Source organism: Lichenostomus cassidix, chromosome 1 (genome assembly GCF_008360975.1).
Source record: "Lichenostomus cassidix isolate B80296 chromosome 1, HeHo_3.0, whole genome shotgun sequence".
Classification (NCBI taxonomy): domain Eukaryota; kingdom Metazoa; phylum Chordata; class Aves; order Passeriformes; family Meliphagidae; genus Lichenostomus; species Lichenostomus cassidix.
The window spans coordinates 77,278,305-77,301,743 of record NC_139479.1 but is presented as its reverse complement, the minus strand read 5'-3'; the positions used below and the strand labels follow the sequence as shown (position 1 = coordinate 77,301,743).

General features: G+C 43.6%; 1 protein-coding gene across 1 annotated transcript in view; it reads right to left on the bottom strand.

Moving 5' to 3' along the window:
• Nucleotides 1-23,439, bottom strand: part of MAML2 (mastermind like transcriptional coactivator 2) — a 213,852-nt gene that overhangs the window by 6,762 nt on the left and 183,651 nt on the right. Inside the window, exons 3-4 of the mRNA XM_085064654.1 lie at nt 5,080-5,283; nt 2,906-3,017 (exon numbers count right to left, since the gene is read on the bottom strand). Of these exons, the coding sequence (XP_084920780.1) occupies nt 2,906-3,017; nt 5,080-5,283 (316 nt within the window). The remainder of the gene's footprint in view (nt 1-2,905; nt 3,018-5,079; nt 5,284-23,439) is intronic.

Genomic DNA, 23,439 nt, shown 5'->3' with positions numbered 1-23,439 from the left:
TTGATCCAAATCAATGTGAACATAGATATCTAAATTAAGAAGCTCCCCCTATCCTGGAAGGCAGCCTGTTCCACAAACAGGCTCTAAGTGGGAGACACTTGACTAATCTAATTCTCCTAAGAATCTAATTCTCCTAAGAATTGTGTTGTCCTAACTGAAGCACCTGAATTCAGTCCCCAAGCTCAACAGCCCCTGGGACAGGAGATGCTATGGGGAGTCCACCTGGTTTTAGCCCAAAACAAATCAAATTCCCACCATCAGTGCTCAGCTGTCAACTGCATGATTAGTGCCATCTTTGACTTTGCTGGTGGTTTGTGCATTTTTGGAACTACTGTAAAATCTCCTATGAAGACAGGCTGAGAGAGTTGGGGTTATTAAGTCTGGAGAAGAGAAGGCTCTGAGGTGACCTACTACTTTCTAGGACCTGAAGGGGGCTACAAGAGAGATAGGGAGGGACTTTTTACAAGGATATACAGTGACAGGACACAGGGGAATGACTTTAAATTGACAGAAAGTAGGTTTAGATTGGATGTAGGGAAGAAATTTACTCAAGGGTGGTGAGGAGCTGCACTAGTGAAGAAGTTGTGAATGTCCCATCCCTGAAAGTGTTCAAGGCCAGGTTGGCTGGGGCTCTGAGCAATGTGGTCTAGTGACAGGTGTCCCTGCCTGTGGCAGAAGGTTTGGAACTAGATGATCTTGAACCCAAGATGATCTCCAACCCAAGCCTTTCTGTGATTCTATGATCTTTTTGCAGGGGGGATAGGGATGGGGCCCTGATTGTTTGCTCCCTTATGTCTGTATCGCAAAGAGGAGGAATGGTACACAATTCAGTGACATTTGAAAAGATCTGGAACAGCAAGCTGGGCAGAGATGGTTCTCTTCCTCCAGCTGAACTACAAGTTTGTAGAGCCACTTCATTGCCACTGGGATGAAGCTCCTCCTGGGGTAACCCTGGCAGCTGTTGAGCAGACCCCAGGCCTACCATCCCACTGTTCCTGCAAATGCTACACTTTTTAAAGAACACAAGTGTTTGGGAAGGGGTTGTACTTGTGGCCAAAAGACGAAGCTTCCTCTTTCTTTGTTTTGCTATTTTTATGCTTTTATTTTTAACACAAGTATTTTCCATTCCTATTTCTTCCAGATGGGAAGAAATGCCTTCCCCAGAAGCACTGTGTACAGCAGCTGGGCACCCCAGGCTACAGCAATTCAGAGAAACAGCTTTCCTACCCAATTCACCTGCTCTTTTCTTGGGGGTTTCTTGCCATGGCATGGCACTGTGGGGAAACCTACAGAGAAATAAAATACTTAATCAAGTTTCTCCAACCCCCTGGGTGATTTTATTTAGCTTTTTGTCTCTTCTTCCCTGACCTGAGCAATGTTATTCCCAGAAAAAGGGAACAGTTTCCCTTATGCAAGAGTTTCCTAATCGCTCCATCTGGTAGCTTTGCTGGAAGCTCCCAGCACAGCCCTTTCTCCCAGGCTTGCCTGACATGCTGCTGTCCTCCTGGGCCTCACTCAGCAGGGACTTGAGATTTGAATGGACAAGTGCTGCCAATCCCACATGTTTCAAACCCAGAAGATGGACTCCAAATACCACAAGACTGGCAAAGAGTCCATCAGATTAACAACAAGAGCCGCCACATAACAATGGTGATCTACTCATTTTGGAGCCTTTCACAGATGTGGCTGCACTCACTTCCATTTTCTCTCTCAGGCTAGGAATGGATTGTTTTTTAAGTAAAAGCCAATATTCTCAGTTAATCTTTTGATTCCAGGAACAAGCCTTTAAACAACACACCAAATCACAAGATTCCCAGCAAACTGCTGAGGTTGCCAAAGCATTTGTTTTGGGAGTACAGGAGGTACCAAGCCAGCAAGCAGGACACTCTCTGTCCTGTGGCATTGTCCTCACCATGGCTATTTCCCTGGGATGCTTGTGCAAATCTACTGGAGAAGATAACACACAGGTCCATTAGAAATCAGCAGTTTCCAGCCTGCAGCAAGCTTATCACTACTAGAACTTATGAGCAAAGCAAAGGAGTGCAAGAATGCTGCCTGAGTAGCCCAACTTGGCCCTTTTCTGCAGCGCTGGGCTGGGGGTCCCACATAGCCACCAGGTCGGGCAGAGGGGTGGCATGACAGTAAGCTGCACTTCAGAGCTCATCAAAATTGTAATAGAAGCTGAAAAGGTTTTGCTACAAAGGACAGGTAAGAAGGAAAGACTCAGATCACTGGGTGAATCTGCAGAGCCAACAGTTATGGAAAAACAAAAACAAAATTTTTTTTCCTTAGCATGTTGCATACAAAAATATACTAGAAGGCAAAGGATCCTTTTTATACTTACATGCACAGACAGTTGTGCAGTATAAAGGACATCCTTTGGTCCCATCTTTTCCCCCACCTCCTCTTTCTCCTCAGCATTTTTTCCTAACTCTGGCTTTGACCTCTGAGTTGCTTTCAGCCAATCAGCAAGGTGAACACTATGAAAAGCCAAACAAGCAATCCTGTGCTTCAAAAACTAGACTCTCCAAGGAGGTCAGGGCACAAGAGCTGAAACAAAGGACTAGTCCTGAAATGTTGCGCATTTCCTACCCTGGGCAGTTCTGGCAGAAAGCAAGGGCTTTTATGCTACTGTTTGCCTGATCTGTTGAAATGCTACTTGTAGAGCAGCATCAAGGCCATGACCATGGCGTGTTAAACAGACCAAAAGTACCACCTGTGATGGCGCCATGTGAAGTACTTAAAAAGGAAGGAAGGAAGGAAGGAAGGAAGGAAGGAAGGAAGGAAGGAAGGAAGGAAGGAAGGAAGGAAGGAAGGAAGGAAGGAAGGAAGGAAGGAAGGAAGGAAGGAAGGAAGGAAGGAAGGAAGGAAGGAAGGAAGTTCCATTAAGCCCATGGGCACTTACCAGGATATTGGTTTGCTTGTTGCATGTTGACCACATTCCTTCTTTGGTCTTTATAATCTGGTGGTGGTCTTGTCAAGTGTCTGTTCAGCTGATCTTGTGGAGTTATTTTCTCCTAGAGGGTTAGAGCAGAAGTACATTATTTAGCTTTTCTTTATGCTTTCCTGGCTCTGTGTTTTGCCCATCTCTTTATTTTCTCAGTATTTACAAAACTGAAGTATTTCTTCCTTTCACCCTGTGTTGTCAACTAGTGAACACCTGTGAAGACTGTGCCATCACCCACTGGAGTCTATATGGAAATCTTTTTACTGGCTGCATTGTGTTTGAGTCTGGTTCATCTTTCCTCTCAGCCTCTGGGAACACAGGCCATGTCTGCACTGCAGTACAAAGTGTCTTCCAATTTCAGCTTGTCATCCCCATCCACAGCCATGCCCCTCCTTCACTCTCTCTGTCTTCCTACACTGGAGGGGTGACCACAAAACCCAGCAAAATCCTTGCACTGTGCTCCCCCCAGCTCTCCTCAGTAGGGAAACCAGCAGGATACATGGTTTAGCAAGGATGGTGCTGGGCTGGATGGAATTTATCCCACTCAACATTGACCTGTGCTTCCCTGCACGTGTATGTGGTGTTGTCTTCCCTCCTACATTGGGAGTACAAGAATTTGGACAAGGAGAGCAGAGCAAGATTGCAGAATAAACCTATTAGTTGAGGAGATTTTTAATTTTTTTCTTTTTTTTTTTTGAGCTTGCAGGGACATGTCTCTGGTGAGAGGAAGATAAAACTCCAAGTCCTTGAACTGAAATCTGACTAACTGCCCTGTGTTCATGAAGATCTGGAAAGAGCAGGCACCAGTCAATGTCAAATCTCTCATCAGCATCAGTGTGACTTGATGCCTCCAGAGTGCTACTGCTCACCCATGAGCAACAGATCCTCGGGGTATGTGGCCCCATGGCAGAAAGTTGTGAGTTTGGAGCACATGTGCCTTTACTGGGCAGCTGCTGGGACAGCTTCACACCTCCTCTGCAACATGCATGGGTTTTGTGCTCAGCTGCCAGAATGGCAAAACAGCTTGTCCGTGTGAAAGAGTCAGGCCCTGGATGGCCATGTAAGTCCATTGGAGTAATTTGGGGATAATCTGCCTGAAAACAGCATGCAAACAGACCTTCTAGTGAAAAATCTGTATTTTCTTCTCTCAGGAGCACTTAAAAACACTGGGAGAAGAGCCTTTCCCGTGTTATTTAGGCATTTCCGTAATTCATGATGGAAGTGAGGGGTCTGATTAAGATTTGTAGGGCTTGTTTTTATATCCTGCTCAACCTGAACCCTCGTGAAGAAGAGAGACTCCCAGGAAATCCCTGCAATTCATGTGAAAACTGTTGGCAAGTTTTATGTGTATTTCTAGGTACACAGTACAAAAGCAAAGCTAAGCTGATTACACTTCTATTCTGTTTATTTTAAGAGAAGCTATGTGAGCAATTAACTTCTTGTTCTGCTAAAAATTCTGACAGAAAACTGCAGCACAGAGAGCTGACTTGAAACTTCCTTTTTCTCCTGCATGAATCAAAAAGTCAAGAAATAGACTTGACTTTATAGAATCCCCCACATCTCCTATAATGACCAGAAGCTCCCAACTAGTCTCTCAGATACCAAAGGAGAGAGAAGAACTGGCTACAGATATCTAGAAATGCAAAAATAAAAGCAGAGAAAGGAGGACTTGTATACCATCCCAGCCAAGCACACAAACTTATGTTGAGCCCCAAAATCAAGGTACTTGATCCTTGTTTACACACAGGTGTTTTACTCCATGCTGCCTGGCTCACAGAGCCTGGAAGTCAACTTTTCCACTGAGGTCAAAGTAGCATAGCAGTGCACCTTGGTTTATCTTGCAAAGAAAACCACAGACAATATTTAATTGCCTCACAACCAAGCATTTGCTTGAACTGTTCTTGTAATGAAACCATGGTAGCTTGGACACTTGAGTTGTTTCATACAGACCAAAGAAGGTTTCAAAGAGGCTTAGAAAAGTGCTGAAGTATGTGAAGCACACTCTTGAAGTTGTAGGCATTGCCAAAATGGCCTTGAAGTTTTGGGGGGCTTTCTTCTCCCTGTCTTAGCTTTCTTTTCTATTGTTTTTATAACAATATTTTCCATGTAAAATAAGGAATTAGTAAACTTACAGCTTCTGCCAACATCTGCTGCTGTAGAAGGAGTTGTTTTTGCTCCATCATTTGCCGTTGCAGGGCCTGTTTCTTTTCCATCAGCTGCTGATTCAACAATGATTGCTGGGATGAGTTCATGTAACCACTTCCAGTGTTTGGATTTGAGCAAGAACTGGAGCTTGGAGTGGGGCCAGCTCCCTGGCCTACCACAGAGTGTTGTTCCTGAAACAGAAGAAATGGCTTGTGAAGGATGAAAATAATAACAAGCATCAAGAAAAGGAAATAATCCTTTTTATGTAATTAGCTGAAGTTCAGGACACAGCCCACAGACTTTCAGGACAAGTGACCAATACAAAGGCTTTGATAAAGTAAGAAGGGGATCGAGTAACTTCACTGCTCAGGAAAGACTCTGAAAGTGTGCCAGGTGGTTCCAGTGGAAAAACCTCAATGTTGTAGCAGGAGCTTGGGAAACATTAACAGAAGTAGCAGAGCCGTCCTGGGGAACTTTCAGGAAAAGTGCATTGGGCTGTACAGCAGTTTGTTTGACCACAAGGGAAAAAACTCAGTGTGTGCTGGTTCCTACCATGTGGTGAACAGCAGTGAGAAGATGCAGACTTATTGCTACAAGTGGCATCTATTCTTAGAAAATACAGAGGTGGTAAAATAATACTTTGCAGTGGGGTGAATGGTGCTGCTTTCATTTGTCCCATCCTCTCCCTGACAAGAGCAATCTCTGAGAGACTGCTAATTGACTCCCATTAGCAACAGGATTAAATAGGCTTAGAGTGTATCAACTTGCTGGGTAAAATACATGTGTAACTGGGAAGGACCTTAAAGAGTCCTTCAGGGTCTTTGTGAGGGATCTAGATCTGCTTCTTCTTCCCAGCGTGCAGCTCCATAAGGAAAGGATGGCAAAAAGTCATCTTAGAGGGCAATGGTGAAGGTACATGAGGACTCAAGTCATCCTCAAGATGAGAATGTACATGGAATGACAGCATGCTGCTCCTTTTCTCTAGGCCATTATTTCCCTTGGCAGCAATATGTTTTCTGCCTACTTACTCCAGCAGTGTTTGGTACTTGGGCCTTTACCAAATGTAGGAAATAGCTTTCTCAGTACACACACAAAAATACTCAGCCTATGTTGGATCACTCAATGCCCAGGTATTTCTTAGCCACAGAACTACAAAGAAAATGAGATTCACTGAAAAGGTCACAGCAGTCATGAGACACAACCAACCACACAACTCTGTATAAGCTAAGAGGCAGCAGCATTTTTGCCTTGCAACACAAGACTCCACAGCAGGAGTCTGATCTCCCTGTTGTGCAGTGGTTCTCTGAATACTGAGGTGTAGAGCCAGGATCTGGACTACTATCCTAGTAAATCCATGGACATTTTCCCCCAGGGCATTTGGGGAAATACGGACTGACCTACAGTGAAGCAAGGACTGGTCGTTCATAGCCTTCCCACGCCCTGATGGCCATAGAGCACTGATGTTTATTGCTTTGCAAACTCCAGGAAAGCTCATTCCTGTGCCTTAGCTTTTGCATCCCTCCCAAATAACACACACACACACTGCAGACTAATCCCACTTATCATTCTACCATCTGGCATGGAAGAAGCACAATGATTGTTATGGGTATTTCTATTTTAAAATAATTCTGTGGCTTCTAGATGGGGCCACATGAGTGCCTAGCTAGTTAGATAAAGTATTTGAAGTCTGTTACTGAAATAAAAACAATGACTTTCTTCTGGAGCCACCTGCAGCCCCCAAGGCAGTGTTACAAACCCACCCTTCAAATTTATTGGGCTCTTACACAATTATATCGTGCACACTTTCTTTCAGTTCCAGAAGGAATCTAGGATTGCTCGGCACTGCCACATTTTTCAGCCCTTATGTTAGCTGCGAGATAGAAAATACCTCCTCTCAACAGACCTGCTTGCCAAGTTGTTGCGCAAACTTTTTTGTCTTTCCTAAAATATTTTGAAAAGAAAAATATGTTACAATAAATTGGCTTTGACTTCTATATTCAAATGACAACTCTAGCTTGAACCCAGCCACATGTTCCATCCATTAATAGAATTCATCTGTTGCATTTGCACAGATAGTGCAGGCTCCCCCAAATGTGCTTTCATAGTCCTGTGTAAAAGGCCCAACAAAGCCCAACGTTTTCTTTCCCTCATCCCCTACCAGCCCATATAAGCAGTGGGGGGGATTTCGTTTTAAGATAAACTGTGTAGTGTTCATTCACAGTATCTATCAAAGAAAGCTCTTCTGTAATAGCCATTGGCACAAAACACCAGCTGCTTGGCAAACAGACCCTGAGAAAACAGTGTAAATCATCAACTTGGAGCCAGGTTGGGGTTTTTTTGCATTTGGTCCTTTCTTTGCTGTTCATGAAATGTCAGTGTGAGCTTATGAATCTACGATGTGTTACTTCTCCTGCCTGCTGATCTTCTTGTTACGATGGGAGAAGGAAGAACAGTTTCCTAATAAATCAGGGGACTAGCTGCACAGCAGTGTGACCCTTCATGAACCAGTGCTATGGAGCCTTGCTCTCACCCTGCGTTTGCATAGCTGCAAATCAGAGAGCTGAAGGGCTACACTGCTGCCAGGGACATGGGGCTCTGCCCCTGCACTAGGACAAAGTGTCCCTTCCCACATCCCTGAGAGGAAGGGCAGGTTTGGGTTGGAGTTTACCCTGCTCTCGTTGAACTGTTCCATCCTGCTCTAAGCCCAGCTTTACTGCAGCAGCTTTTACTACAACTCCACATTTCAAAAGCTGCTGGTTTTGAGCTTCATTCCTGGATTCCCATGCTGCAGTTCATGTGGTTAACTTGAGAAACCCCTGACCAAAGAAAGCCTGGAGTGGGACGTGCATGTCTCCTTGCCCAGGGACACCTCTGCAGAGGCAGCCCAGCATCCCTCCAGCTGGGGAGCCCTGAGTACTTGCCTGCACAGTGACACCATGCTGTTTCCCTGCACAAGGAAGGTAACTTGCCCACTTTGCCCCCACAGAGGACACATGGTGGGAAGCACATCCCTGCAGCCAGCCAGGTGTCAGGGATGGGCTGGAAGTATCACACCTCCAACAGGTACAAATGTCCACCTGGGTTTGCCCCCAGTTCGTGCCCCACTTTTTGGCACTGCTCATGCATGCCGTGTTCCTCCAGCCCTGCAAACGACCTGCAGCCCTTTCAGAGAGCTGGTGCCAGCTGGGATTGGGTTAATGTTCACCAACCACCACAGAACTCCATCTGCCCTGCCAGTGCTGAAGTTTCAGCATGGCAATACAAGGTAGATGTGTTGCACCACATTATATGATGTTACAGTGAGATATAAAACCTATGAGATGTAGAAAGATAGTGAGAGCTCCTCAAGCTGGTAGCAGAACTGGGGTTTTGTTCTTAAGCATCACAAAGAACGTTTTGTTCAAATGTTTAAATTAGCAGTAAAACAAAGTATCTAAGACTGAGTTTGCCTTTCACTATCTCTGCTGCAGCTGATTTGTGTTCATACAAATGAAGAAATATTTTGGCTTCTAAAACATATATGAACTTCCTAAAATAGACTTTTCTTTTTCCCCCTTTCTCCTCTCCTCTCCTCTCCTCTCCTCTCCTCTCCTCTCCTCTCCTCTCCTCTCCTCTCCTCTCCTCTCCTCTCCTCTCCAGCCTGGGTCTTGATGGATATAGTTTATGTTGTCCCTTTTGGGACCATTCCTGGTGCTTTCACCAAGAGCTGCTGCAGGTTGCCTTACCTTTGTCTCCTGCTTATGGTGCAGGACAAGCCTGGCCAGCCTGTGCCCTGCCTGTGCCCTGCCAGACGTGGCAGCTCCCACCAGTGAGCTCCTGCCCAGTGCCTCCTGAGCTTGTGCAGCTCTTCACTGCAGGCTCCCTCCTGTGCCAGGACCCCTCATGCTGCTGCTCAAACCTTTGACACAAAATGGTGTTCTCTGGGCTGAGCTCAGGGCAAGGAGCTGTGGGCATCCCTCCTTTCGTGACCTCACAGCACTGAAAGATCCTTCCACGCCTCTCTGAAGAAGCTCCTCTGTGGAGCTCAAAAAGGTGGATGAAAGGCTCCACAGAAAAGCAAGACATTACTGCCTTTATGATGGAAAGGTGGGCTTTTCCTTATTGCTGCTTTTATACTGAGCAGTAAGAGCAATGTGTGGCTGGAGAGGGATTTCTGCAGAGTGGAAAGCTGTGAGAGCCCTGTGCCACTGGGGCAAAGTGCACCTTTCCCCTTTCCTCTCCTCTCCCTTTCCCTATAAAGCTTGTTAGGAGCTCTGAAAGCCTTTTGCAAGCTTATGGCTCTGCATTCTTAGTTCAGAAGTAGTTTAAGGACAGTTGGCTGGAAAAGGATGTGCAAACCTTTCTCCTCTTTCTCCTGGAAAGGCTTTGAATTAATGAATAATTTTGATGGGACAGAAGGGAAACAATGGTCAATTTTGAACTAAACCACAATGCCCGCAGAGGCTGTTTGCTTCCCAGCCAGGAGCCCTGACATCTGTGCCACAAGATGAGTTCCTGCTTCTTGCAAATTTTCCCTCAAAAGGAGATGGGGAATTTTTCCACCTTTCTGTTCCTATGTGGGGCAACTCATTCTCTGCCCTGCATCAGATCAGGAGTGACAGCTACAACTTCTGCTCTTCCTTTGCATCAGTTCTGGCTTAAAGAAACAAAGAATTAAAAGAAGAAAGGAAAAGTCTTCAGATCCATTTATGGAAGCCTGCTCAGTGACAGATGCCTGCCTTACAAAAAGCTGCTTCCAGGGGAAAGGATGTGCAAAGTCATGTTTATCTGGGGACCAAACTTCAGTTATAAGCACTTTGATTCACTTGTATGAATTGACATCATGGGCTACTTAGAGCGAGGATGGTGGAGAAAAAGGCCACCTCTGTGGATTTCTTCAGGGCTCAGCCAATCTGTCCCAACTGTGTGAGCTTCTCAGGGGCTTTCTGGTTTGACTGCAAACCACTCTGGACAACTGAGCATCTGGAAAAGGGGAAGGAGGAAGAGGGAGAGGAGAAGGAGGAGGAGGAGAAAGGGGAATGGTCCAACCAAGTCCTGCACTGTTCCAGAGAGGTGCGAGACTGGTAGCAAAACCCACACCCCTGTGTTGAATGGAAGCAGATATATCCCTGTCTGCTAAATAATGGGGTTTCCATGGTCATCTGAACTCCAAGCACTGCCTGGTTGTGTCCTTGCCTCAGACAAAAAAACAAAACTCCAGCAGGACCGTAGCAGAGTGCCTGTCAAGTAAGAATGCTCTTAGCTCTAGTGAAAAAGCTGAAGAGTTTTCATATTTTTAGGAATAACTCCCACTCTTGACTGGAGTGCAGAGGGCTGCTGTCTGTGCCAGTGTATATTGTGAGAGTACCAAGAAGTTCCTTAGGTTAAACTCATCTGCAACAGCTGAGGATCTGGTCTGTGTATAAGGAAATGAGACAGACTGGGGAGAAACACAGCCAGGCGGATTCTCCCTTGCCTTACTGCTTGTTCTGCCCGATGGGGGTGGAAAACAGTATCTTCCTGAGCAACTCAAACTCATTCAACCTTTTTTCATATCTTGAATACACAGCATAAAAGTGAGTCTCCTCTAAGTTTAGGTCTCTAACAAAAAATTTAGAGCAGATTCTCTCTAAACTGCCTGCTGCAGCTCTCCCTTCACAACACAGAGAGATGAGGCTGTATAATTAGGCTTCAGATGTTTAATTTAGACAACTAAGTTAGGAATCCAGATTAGATGATAGAAACATTTCCTTAAATGCCTTATCTTGAATACTTCTAGTCACACTTGAGTAAGATGCTTGGAAGAGTGAGTGTGAACACCCTTTGATTTGTCAAGCACTAGTAGGTCACTTTCTAAAGATGTTGTACAGCGTGACCTAAAAGTCTCCCAAATTAACCAGGCAGAAGATACTATTATAAGCTGAATTTATCCTAATACCTGTCAGAAAATATTTTTATGCATTCTAGGAATATCGCTCTTATATATATAACCAGCATTTGCAAAACCGGAATATTACAAGCTCCCAAGAGCTGGTTTTGCTGTGTCTAATATCCAGAGATACAGCTGGGTGAAGGCTGCAAAATATTTCCTTTCAGTAATTTTGTGGCATGTTTATAAGAAGTTGGCTCAGCCACATGGGACTGTCGTCTGTGTTTTTCTCCTGAGAACATCCGAGCTCTCAGGACAAAAATTTCAGGGCCAACCATGTTCCAAGGCACATACACAAGGAAACATGGACACTAGGACTGCAATTTCACGAGTGCAGGCTGTCTGCCAGAAATACTTGTGCCTTCATCCAACCAGGGAAAAGAAGCAAATGCTGTGTCACTCCTTCAACTAAGCAAAGACAGAGGCTGAAGAGGAAATGTGGCCTAATCCCTTCAGACACTGAAACTGGAAATGATCCTGACAGTAGGGAGCACACACCTGATTTCTGCACCCTCATGGTGTAAGTCACCCACTGGAGTGATATGTTTGGACATCAAGTGATGCAGCAGGTACTCAGAATGCAGAGGGATAAGTATTTCAGCAAACCCAACTGCTGCAGCTCTCACTGGAAGAGCCAGGGAGTTCAGGCTTTTAAAAAAGACATTTCTGGGGACACACTGAAAGTTAAGTGCACCCCATAACTATTTCCAGAAATAGGTAACACTATGCACAATCTCAAACATAAAAAGGGGTGAGCAAATCATTCAAAAAAGCCAATCCTCACTTTGACAGATAGTTGTTTGTGCAATTCTTAATAGAAACCTATTATAGCACTTTGCCTGCCCAACACCAACAAGGAAGCTGCTCATGCCCAAGGATCCTTGCAAATGGATTTTCAGATTTACTTGTAGGCCTGCCATAATCCCTTGCCAGAGAGCCCCATAGCCACTAGCAGGCACTCTTAGAACAATGTTCCAACCCCAACTCCTTAAACTTGGCCAAAGTGGGAGCTTCGTCTTGCAGGGTGCGAGGCTCAGATTCAGCCCTTGCACAATCACATAGCAACAGACCCAGGAACAGCGCCTCATTACCAGCCTTGTCTGACAATCAAGTCTTTAATGAGAACAAAGGTTGACAGTGATTAATCATTAAGACATTTCTTGTTCCTTGCTGCACGTGTTGAAGGCAGCCTCCTGCCGAGGCAGTCTGGCAGATTTCCTGTCTGCTCTATACCAGGGTCCGTGTCCGGACACACAGGGACGTCTTTTCCCAAAGCCAAGCACACAGATGAACGTCTTGTCTCCATTTCTGAGCATGGCAAATTCAGAATGCATGTGCATTCTGCAAAAATAATAAACCCTCAGATGTAAATTTGATTGCTGTATATTCAGGCAAAATGACCTAAAGGAGATTTGTTCATGTCAGAATTTTTCCCAGAGACATCAAGGATGGATTATTAGTATTTTACCATGCACACCATGATGAACTTTTAATGTCATCTTCTGGCATAATGTATATATGAAGGTGTCCATTTTAGAAATATTTTGTTTATTTGTAATGAAAATAACATGCACGTGTTGAAAGTTCAACAGAGGAGGTTATTGTGAAATGTCTGCATCAGAAGAGGAATGTTGGCTCCATCGAAGTCAATGGCAAAACTCCAGCTGACTTCAACGGGGCTCGAATTTCCTCCCAGATCTCCATCCAGCCACAGGGGCACAGTGGCAGTCTCGGCTTGGAGTGACCTCATCTTATGCTTTCTGGACAAAATACCTGGTTCAGAGAGACACCAGCAGAGAGCCTCCACTGATGTACTTGGGCAAAGACTATCCTGCACTCTGTTTGGAGCTCTATTTTTAAATGCCTCATGAGCTCTTATACAGAAATAAGTTTGCCAATAGTATGAATGAAGACTTCTATCTGGTTTTGGACAAGACCAAACACATAATGATTTGCTCTCCTTCAGCATTACCATTTGCAATGGCTGCAATATGCAATATCTACATAGCAACAAGCCGAGCCCTTTAGTTTATCATCACACAATTGCAGGAAACCAAACGATAGAGGTTTAAGAACTGCCCCTCCTCTAGCTGGAACAAGAGCTGGGGTGAGGGGACCTGTTTTGCCTAGTATGCAGGACAAGGTACGTGCATACTTGCAGGCTCTGTGCTTCCACTAAGGAGTGGTAATTTCCAGCTGAGGCAGTGAAAAGTTCCTAAACTGGTTGAATTAGACACTTGTGATTATCTGTCTGTATCTTTAGTATGGGCATATATTATCTGTGTGTATATATACCTTATTAATATAATAAATGTTCTTGTCTCATTGCCATATGTTTATTATCTTTCACAAAAATTATCTAGCCTGAGGTCGACTCAGAAAATTTCAGCCCACTTAGAAAAACTATAATCAATCAAAACAAGAGTCTTGCCAGAGGAAGAGCTGGGTAATTCAGTAATAGATGACACTCATACACACATGTTTATATTTCAACGTTCCGTTTACAAAGCAGTGCTAAAAAGGATACTGGTAGCAGGCAAATGTATAATGTATCATTTTTGGCATCCTGCCTTATCCCCATGTTTCCCCCCAAGCAGGGACTCTGATGGTCTCACTTCACCAAAGGGTACGTGGGCACTGTACAGGGAAGCTCCAGAGGTTTCTGAGGAGACCTGGGCTGCTGGGATCACATGCAGCCAAGTGATTTAGGTACATGTGGAAAATTCATTCTCAAAAGGCGCTATTCATTGTCGGAGGTAAATCAGGCTGAGGGACATTGAGCTAAGGGACACTGAGCTCAGTAGGCACTCCATGAATGCAGCCAACTTCCAGACCTGGACATGCCCAGGGTTGTCACGGGAAGATCAGGTACTCATGGGTGTGGCATTTGCAACACTCTTACATTCTAACAGAACCTACTAACAGAGTAGGTCTGTGCCTTTTCTTCTTGATCATAAACACTAATGCAAAATTCTGTAGGAAATCACTGTAATTTTTTTGTGCTCTTGATTTCCAGGCTAGTCTCTGGTTTCCTCAGCTTTTATTTTCCTGCTTGCATTTATCTAGGTGCATATATCACACCTTCCTCATAGGATTCACTCTCCCTATTAATTGTCTGTAGTTTAAACAAATTTGTGTCACTTCTAACTAACAACCACAAAAAAAAAAGAAAAAAAAAAGATTACATAATATGGAAATTTTCCTCAAGCAATAAAAAAATCAAAGCAAACAGCATAAATGCCAGTTTTTCTGCAGGAGGAGGGAGAAGGCAACCTGAACAAAATACTTAATGAAGAAAGAAAAAAATAATTAAACACCCAGAACAATAAGAACAACAGAAAAACCACATTACTGGAGCCAAACACTTGAATTCAAATGGGCACAACATGGGTGACATGACTGTCAGAGACTCATATTCAGATCAAAGCTCTCCTGCTGAGAATACACAGCAAGAACATGAGCATCCTTAAACTGGAGCCTCCTGGGATCAGCTTTCTAAACTAACAGCTCCAAACTCTGATGGCAAACAATGGCCAGCACTGAAAAGCAAAGTGTGAAGAATGGCTCTGACCTGCCTCTCCCTGCACCGACTGAAGCTGCAGCTGGCACATGCTTCAGGTGGGATTGGATCTCTTTGTTCCCAGCTACCTGTCCCGGGACAATGACTGGTGCTAACCAAAATCAGCATCTGGGGCTGATGGGCAATGGGCACAGAAGTGGGCAGAGGGACAAAACCAAATGGTTTCCCACTGGGACAGCCCATGGCAGAGGTGCAAGTGCACAGCACAGGGTTCAACAGAGCAGCTTTGACTGCCTATCTATGCAGTTTTAAATGAGTCCTTATCACACAACCCCAACTGTGGTCTTCCCTCTTCTTCCTTTGTAACAATCACTGTCTTTGTTATAAAACAACTTAATTTGATGGGCGTTAACTTGCAAGAATTGACATAAATCTAAGCTCTTGCCATCCCCTCAGCTCTCTTGATGAGTATGATAAAATGGGAGTGCAGTGGCTGCAGCAGCCTGAGGGTTTGACAAATCTACCTGTCCCTCACCTGTCTGTGCCAACAGCAGTTTCATTAAAATGTGAAAATACCAGGTTTCCTAAAAACCACTCCTGGGATTTGACTAATTTTTCATTATGATCTCAAGATGTAGGAAGCAATGTGGTTTCCTTGGGTATCCCAGCAGCTCCAACTACTTCTCTGGGTTAGCAAAAGAGTAAAGTCAGGACCCTGAATTTCAGGAAAGCAAAATTCCAGCCATTCCATGAGTTAGTCAATAGGACCCCCTGAGAAACTGCCCTCAGGGACAAGGGGGACACAACAGAGCTGGCAGATCTTTAAGAATACTTCCCATAGAGTGCAAGAGCTCTCAATCCCCAGATGTAAGAAATCAGGAAAGGGAGGCAAGAGACTAACACGGATGAGTCAGGATCTGCAGGTCAAATTAAAAGGCAAGAAAGAAATGCACAGGCAGTGGAAGCAAGAGCAGGAATCCCAGGGAAAGTACAAGAATGCTTCCCAACTGTGTAGGGATGGGGTCAGGAAGGCCAATGTGTGGCTGGAGCTGAACTTGGCAAGGAATGCGAAGAGTAACAAGAAGGGCTTGCACAGGTAGGTCAGCCAGAAAAGGAAAGATAAGGAAAGCTTTATTCTCTCGATGAACATTACTGTCAAGCTGGTAAGAATGGATGACTAGATACTCAACAACCTTTTGTTGTAGCCTTCACTGGCAATCTCTAGTCCCACTTCTAGTTTTAAACTAAAAGAGTGCAGATTCAGACTAGATATAATGAAGAAATTTTTTTTACTAGATTGGCGAATCACTGGAGCAGGTTCCCCAGAGAAGTTGTGAATGCCTCAGCCCTGGAAATGCTCACAGTCAGGTTGGATGAGGCTCTGAGCAACCTGCTCTAGTGGAAGGTGCTCCTGCCCATTGCTGGGGAGTTGGAACTAGATGATCTTTAAAGGTACCTTCCAACTCAAACAATTTCATGGTACTAAGATTCTTTTTCTTGGAGGGGCAACAGGGTTAGACAGAACTCATCCACTTTTGCTTTCAGCCCTGCAGAGTTTAGCTCTTTGGCAGGATCCCCATCATGGGAATTGATCTGCTGCCTCACTGCCCATCTGGTAGCATTAGCAGGCATGGTGGTTATCTTCTTCAGGAATAAAAGGTTAATCAAAGGTGACATAGGGCCACTTATACTGCCCTTCAAGGAGCACCTGGCACCTCACTGAGCTCAAAAAAAGGTGCAACAGTGCTTGGATGTAGTGAGTTGTTTCTTCTGTTCTTTATCTCCAACCTTTAGAAAGCTGAAATGGAGCCAGCTAGAGAGGTCAGAATAGCTCAATCCACCAGGGACCAGTCCTGCCTTGGACAGCATGCCTGGGAGGAATTATCTGAGGAAAGTCTTCCTTAAATTAGATGAAGTAAAAAATGAATTATACTTCTGGCATTTATTTAAGCTATTTACTGCCCAAATCTTGCAGCGTGGGAAAGAATAACAGACTATCCAGAGCCTGCCGTATGCCAGCTATCAGATAACGTGCGACTCCGGAGAATGGGAAGGTTGGTGCCAACAAAAACTTTCTTGGATGACTTCTGCTCATTTTGTATTATTCTTGTGCAAGAGCAGTGAAAACCTGTTTTGCATCCCTGTTTTTAAACAGACCTACTCTCGTATGAAAAAGAACAGGTGGACAGAGTATGACTGTCCTGTTTTCTTTCTGTGAGCAAGGGAAAGCACAAATGCAATTGCCTGTGTCAAATCATCCTCATATTTTGCTGTGGTATTTCCCATTATTTAGGTATTTAGGATATAGCAGAGATCAGTACCCCATGGAGCAAGGAGTAGGGGGCTCTGGATAGCCTGTTATACTCCCACTGTCTGCCCTGCCAGACAAGCCACGGGCTTTGCTGTGGGGGACACAGTGCTGTCTTCTGGCAATGCCTTTGAAGAGATATTGTAGAGATTCAAGTTCTGCCCCCATCTTCACATGGTAGGTCACAGCCACACAGTTTAATAAACACATAAACTAAGAAAGGACACTGTTTATTGGTATCAGACCTTTTAGGGGCCAGAATGTATCCTTCTCACTGTCTGCTGGCCAAACTGAGGTGATAAAAAGTACAGTAAGGAGCCTTTCACTGGCATCTGCAAAGCCCATTGAGCTGTGTTGGACCAGACAGCTCAGATAAAACAGTGGAGTAGGAGAACCCAGCTGACCACTTAACTGAGCTTACAAAGAGAGAAAGCAAAAGGAGAAACCAACCAAACTAAATGAACTACATGAGTTGTACTACATTCTATAAATAGTTGGGTAGACACCACAGAGGTTAAAAAAAATAAAAAGGAAGTGACTTGGTTTGATTTGGATTCCCTGTAGAAGTCATCCCTTCGCAGTCCTGGCAGATGGACCACAATAGAGGACAAGAGAGGAGTATTCATTTATTGCAAGCTTGGATTATTTTGGATTTTAGACATTCTAAACCTGCATATTTGCTCTACTGCAAAATTATCTTAATCTATGACATCCTTTTCCTATCCTAAAAAGCAAAAGTTGGATTCATTCTTGGGCAATAGATAGCATATGTCTCCTTTAACTTAAAAATAAAGTTTAAATGGGATTTTTTTGGCTCACTGGTTTGTACTATCTGGCACAGAAAAATTATTTATCCATAGACTGCTTTGCAGGCTACTCCTGCAAGTAACCTTCCCTGTGGGTCACAAAAAAGTTTCTGGTAAGCTTTTAGAACTCACAGGCAGCAGATACTTACCAGGAGACTATGTGGATTCAAAAAATAGAAGGAGACTCTGACACAGAAGAATTCACATATCTTTGTTAATTATGAGAAGGGCAAAAATCTTGTGATGGGTCAAATTGTGGTTTCAGAATATTCAAAATATCCTGATGAAAGTCTGACACTGGATAGCAAGTTGTGATGTGACATTTGTGGGGTTTAGCACCAAAACTCTTGATAAATTGTACTGAGGTTACTAGGAGTCTTGATAAAACATCTCTAAAATACTGTGTCCCTTGTTATTACAAATCTGAAAGTGATGGAAAATAGTGAGTTTTAACCAGCAACATAAAGTACCTCAAATAGGTGTTGAAATATGTATGATTATGTAAATTAGATTGCTTGGGCTAGAAAAGACAGGTTTACAAAGTGGTTGGTTGGTATGTTAAAGAACTATTTCCATGTACATCTTGTTCTCCAGACCAAAGAGGTGTCAAATTCAGGGAATAACTCCTTACTAGCAAGGTCTTACTCTGTAAAAATGCTTCCTTGATTTTTAATAATATTAGTTATGCCTCTTGATTTCTGCCCTGCTTCTCTGTAATATTTTTAGTGTGACTAATCAGAGTTGAATCTAACAAAAATAAAGTGTTAATTAAGCTCTATCTAATCTCAATCTAATCTGACAGCAGCAACCCCCATCTGCTGCTCTGCTCCGCGCTCCTATTTGGACCACCTACTATACATGGATAATTAGGTGTCGCAACTACTATGGCATCTGAATTGAGGGGAGTGCTGAGTGATTCAGACAGCCATCTTTACAGCTGGGCCCACCAGCCCTTGCTTTCCTAGACATGCACTGGACAGGACTTGCTGTATTATCCCATTGAGGAGCCACAAACAGGCTTGTTTCATGCCATCAGAAAGTTGGGTACCTAATGCAGTCACCCCGGCTCTCCTGGTTGTGACTATGCACTGAAATGAGACAATTCTCATCTGATGGTAAGAAATCTGACTAAGAAATTACATGGGCACCAAGTCTGTAGTAACAGATTTAGGAGCCAAATGCAAACACATTGGAAAGATCCTGCTGGAAAGATCCTGCTGGGCTTCAGACCAGGCTCTGCCATACAGACAAGTTAGTAAGTGTGGGACATGGAGTGCAACATGCAGAGAGCTACAAATCCAAACACCCTCACGGTTTGACATGTTTACTTCTGGCCTGCACCTCTCAAGCTCCTCTGAGGGAATTACTTCAGCCAGTGCTCACCTTGTACACACAATATGGGATGATTTATGTATTCTCCTCCCTTGCTCAAATCACTTATCTAGTCTTTGTCCACACACACTGCATGACCTGATTTTCCTCTCTGAGATAAGTCTTCCTAAGCTGCTAAAAGCTTGTCTGAAAAGCCAGTCAGAGGTCAAGTGAGCAGGATTTCATGATTTCACTGGATATCTTTAAGGAGAAAATGAAAACATTGTGTTACACTGCTAGTCTGACAGCATTAGACACAAACTGAGTCCAATAAAATCTTGCAGTGCTCACTCCACTGGTGCAAAGCACAACTTCCTGAGATACCAGTGGTCTCCTAGCCAGGACAGCTATCAGTTTAGATAAATAAAAACAAACAAATGGGAAAAGACATACTAAATTATCATAAGGGTCAGGCAGACACCTTGCAATCTGGTGTAAGTAAAGGTCCCCAGAGAGCCACCAGAAGAACTTTGCCTTTTCTTTGCTCCATGAACTCTGACAGAAATTCTCTGCTGAAATTAGGGCCAAAATTCCCAGCAACTTAAGTTCTCCCCAAGAGTGCAGAGCTCTGCATGCAGAAGGATACCTGGCTTCTGCATGGAGCAGATGTTTAAAGGCACAGCATACTGAAGATCTATGGCATAAATGGCACAATGGGTACACAGATAAGCAGACAGCAGCTGATCTATTCCTTCCTAACACAGAAGGACAGCCCTCTTTACAGCTGAGAGACCTATCAGCATCTTTGATATCCTTGTTCTTGGGGGAACTGCTGAATAAAGGGTCTCTGTCTTTTTGAGTGTAATTACAACTGATTTTTTCTTTCCCTGATAAAGAATGTAGTCATTGAGCCATAATGGCATTATTTGATGACTTAAATTCATCCTCTAATCCCTCCAAAATGGTATAAATTATTGAACAAGTCACTCAACCCTATAAAAGCACTTTAAAAACATTTTGTTCAGCACGATAATGATCAGACAGAATGTAGCAAGAGTTACAGTAAATTAGACTCATGCTCCAAGCTGGCTGCCACTCAATATACTCATTGCTAAATTCTCACCTACTGAGTAAGACACTCTGTCACAGATAAATTAAGACATGCTCAGTTCTAAAGTGTGTTGGCAAGGACCTTTAGTTCCTTCCCATTTTTTACAGAGAACATCCATGTGATTTCTGGAGGTACTATCAGAGAGCTACACAGTGTTATGCCTTGGAGAGATGCTGTGGTACCTCTGAGCAAGCTCAGAAATAAGGAAAATTAGTTTAGGTAGAGACAGTATTCCCAGAACACCATTTCCAGCATGTAGATTAGCATCTCAGCTTCTGCCTGAGTTTCTCTGCTGCCAACCTCAAGTGGTGCCACAAGTTAACCCTAAGATGCTCAGAGGGGAACCTCCTTGCTTAGCAAACCACACTCACCAGCATCAGAGCCACTCCTGCAGTGTTCTTGTGCTGTGAGTACACAGATCTACCCCAAATCCAAGACCAACATCAGTGAAAGCTGTGCTGTGCTCATTATGTCTCATCCTGTCTCATCCTACCACTTCCCATCCCTTACATGGCAACCATGATGCCCTTGTCCAGTGAGTCCTCTAAATGTCATGGCACTGGGACAACAAAGTGGGATCCTCATCTGAACTGATGTGCCTCATGATCATGTGCCATTGGTGATCACAACAGCTATAGATAAGACACCTGAAATACTCAGCTGAGGACATGCTTTGAAAGCACTTGTAATCATACAAAATCTGTTTTTCTTAGTAACACTAGTGTGACAAAACAGTTATTCATGATGCTCCTTAATTCTGCTTGAGTGTTGTCACTGATGGTGACAGATAGTGTGTACCAATAATTACAACAACAGTGCTGTAAATTCTGCATTTCTCTGAATTACTGATAGGTAGCTGACAATTTTACAAAACTGAAATGCCTTCATGAAGCATCACAATGAGATTGCCTGTACTCCTGTCTAGGAGAGGTGCTACAATCCTCAGATGTGGCACAGTTGTGGATTAGCAGATACTTCTGAACTGGGTACATTTTGAGGAATTTGACCCATCTTACAAAACACAGCCTAGGTTTGTTCCTTTGCTGGAATGGAGAGCCAGTGTGCTTGGGAGCCAAGCCAAAGCACTAATTCTGCCCAGTTGCCAATGTATTCTGGGAAATTTCTGCCCACAAGCTAAACTTCATCTTACTTCTCTTCACTGTAACTGATACCTCAGCAGAAACCCTGGTCTGACCTACTCTGCTGCCCTTAATTCTGAGCAAAAATCAATGATACATCCACTACCCAGCAAGATCTAGTACAAGTTGCCCCATATGAGTTATAGTTGGTTGCAACAGCTTTTTCCTATCCCAGATTCTACTCTATTCTATTCTATTCTATTCCATTCCATTCCATTCCATTCCATTCTATATAAAAGATCATAAGAGCTAGCAAACAGCTCCAGTTACCTGAGTATCCTGTTCCCAGCCACTGGTAATAAATACCTGGAGTACAGGAAACAGAGTACAAAGAGAGTGCTTCGTCCCCTAATATAACTTCTTCATGTCAATCATACCTTCATGCCTTCATCAAGCCCTCCCAGATATCTCCTGATCGCCCTTGATCTCTTCTAGGGAGAATGAAACTGCACTGCAGCAGTTAAAATGGGAGTGAATTGTGAATCATGGGTTGAAACACTGGGATAATGATGTTTTGTAGTCTGCTTTCTATGCCCTTGCCAATATTTTGTACCTGCTATTTGCCTTTCCACTCACTGTTGACCCTGATATTTTCAGAGAACTACTCATAACAACTCAATGTATCTCTTCTGAGCAGTGGCAGTTAAGTCAGAAATCATGATTTTGTATATATACACAGGATTGTTTCTTTTAATCATATCTGTTACTCTTGTATTTATAGACATTCCCCATTTCATAATAATTTATTTGTCAGGAACTTTTTTTTTCCCAGCTGGCTCTTAGTTTTACACTGAGTAATTTCTCTTATGAGCAAACTTTTTCACTCTGTTACCCCTTCTTATACAAGCATTTTTCTGTTACACATCAAAGATCCTGGCTTTAAGCCCAATGATAAAACTTCTTTATTAAGAACCTGACCATTTATTCTCACAGTTTTTTTCCTAACTTGATTTGGCTGTCTCTTAGCCCATTGATAGTCTGAACTTTGTTAGATAAGAGTCTCCACATTTCCATATTTATATGGCAACTGAAAGGAAATGGAAGTTCCTTTTAAGCAAGATGAGGAGCAAACAACAGGTGTGTGCTAAAACAGACCCAAAATCCATCCACACTGACACTTCCAACTAACATTCCTGGCTGTACATTCTCTAACCAACCAGTAGACCACAACCAAAACACAGGAAAAAGACCCAAGGATCCCAATATCCTACATTCTGGTATTTAAATGCCAAAACAATCCTATGCCAGTCAGAATGGTCCTGCAGGGACCTACTGGCTCTGTCCAAGACCCCCCTTGAGTGACCCTGTGCATGAAATGGCCCTGTGCCTGCACAGCAGTGGAAAGTACAAGTCTGGTTGTGCTGGCTTTCTGGCTACTTGGGGCTGCCTGTGCTTGAAAAATCTCTGTTGCCCTTTGAGGACAAACGTCCATAGCTTTCATAGGACATTTAATACTCTCTATCCTCATCTTCTACTTAGAAGCCAACATGTGAAGTGCTGACACAATGGACACAATCCTAATGTTCATAACGTGGGAATAAACAAAGATACCACAGTTGGATTATTACCTTAAGATTCAGATTATTACCTTAAGGTTCCTTATTATCACAGGCATGCTTTGAGAAGTGAGAAACATAAAAGGGTCATAGAGAAATTCCTGCCATCATGACCCCTCCTGCAATCTTCTGGGGAGCAAACGAAGCATGTAGCTGGTATCTCTGCAGGGAAGACACGGACTGGAGACTGAAGCAGGGTAACTTTCATAAGCTATGAAAAGGTAAAGACTGTCATGGGCTTTTTACCCTCCCTAGATATGTCAGACTGGAGCATCATTACATTCAGAGGAAGAGGTGAAAAAAGAGATTACAGATTTATAGGAGATATGGAAAGATCTGGAAGGTAAGCTTCTGTCTCATGGAGAAATAATCTTTCAAAGAAAGCATTCAGTGACAGTAATAGAAGGGAAAACTCCTTGATCTGCTTTCTAAGACCTCCATGAGCTTTTCCTCAAAAGACAGAGTTCCATATTTCAAGGCCATCACAAGACTAAACAGCATTGTTGTACCAGAGGGCAAGATCAACCTAACAAACACTCGTGCCAGACAATCCCAGCGTGGAAGTGTGCCAGGACCATTGGGCCTTTCTACTGGTTGCCAGACAGCTCATTTAGGAAGATTTGCTAAATGGCTCCATCAAATTCTGTAATCAGGAATGTGAGGCACCAGAACTATATTTTTCTCTTCT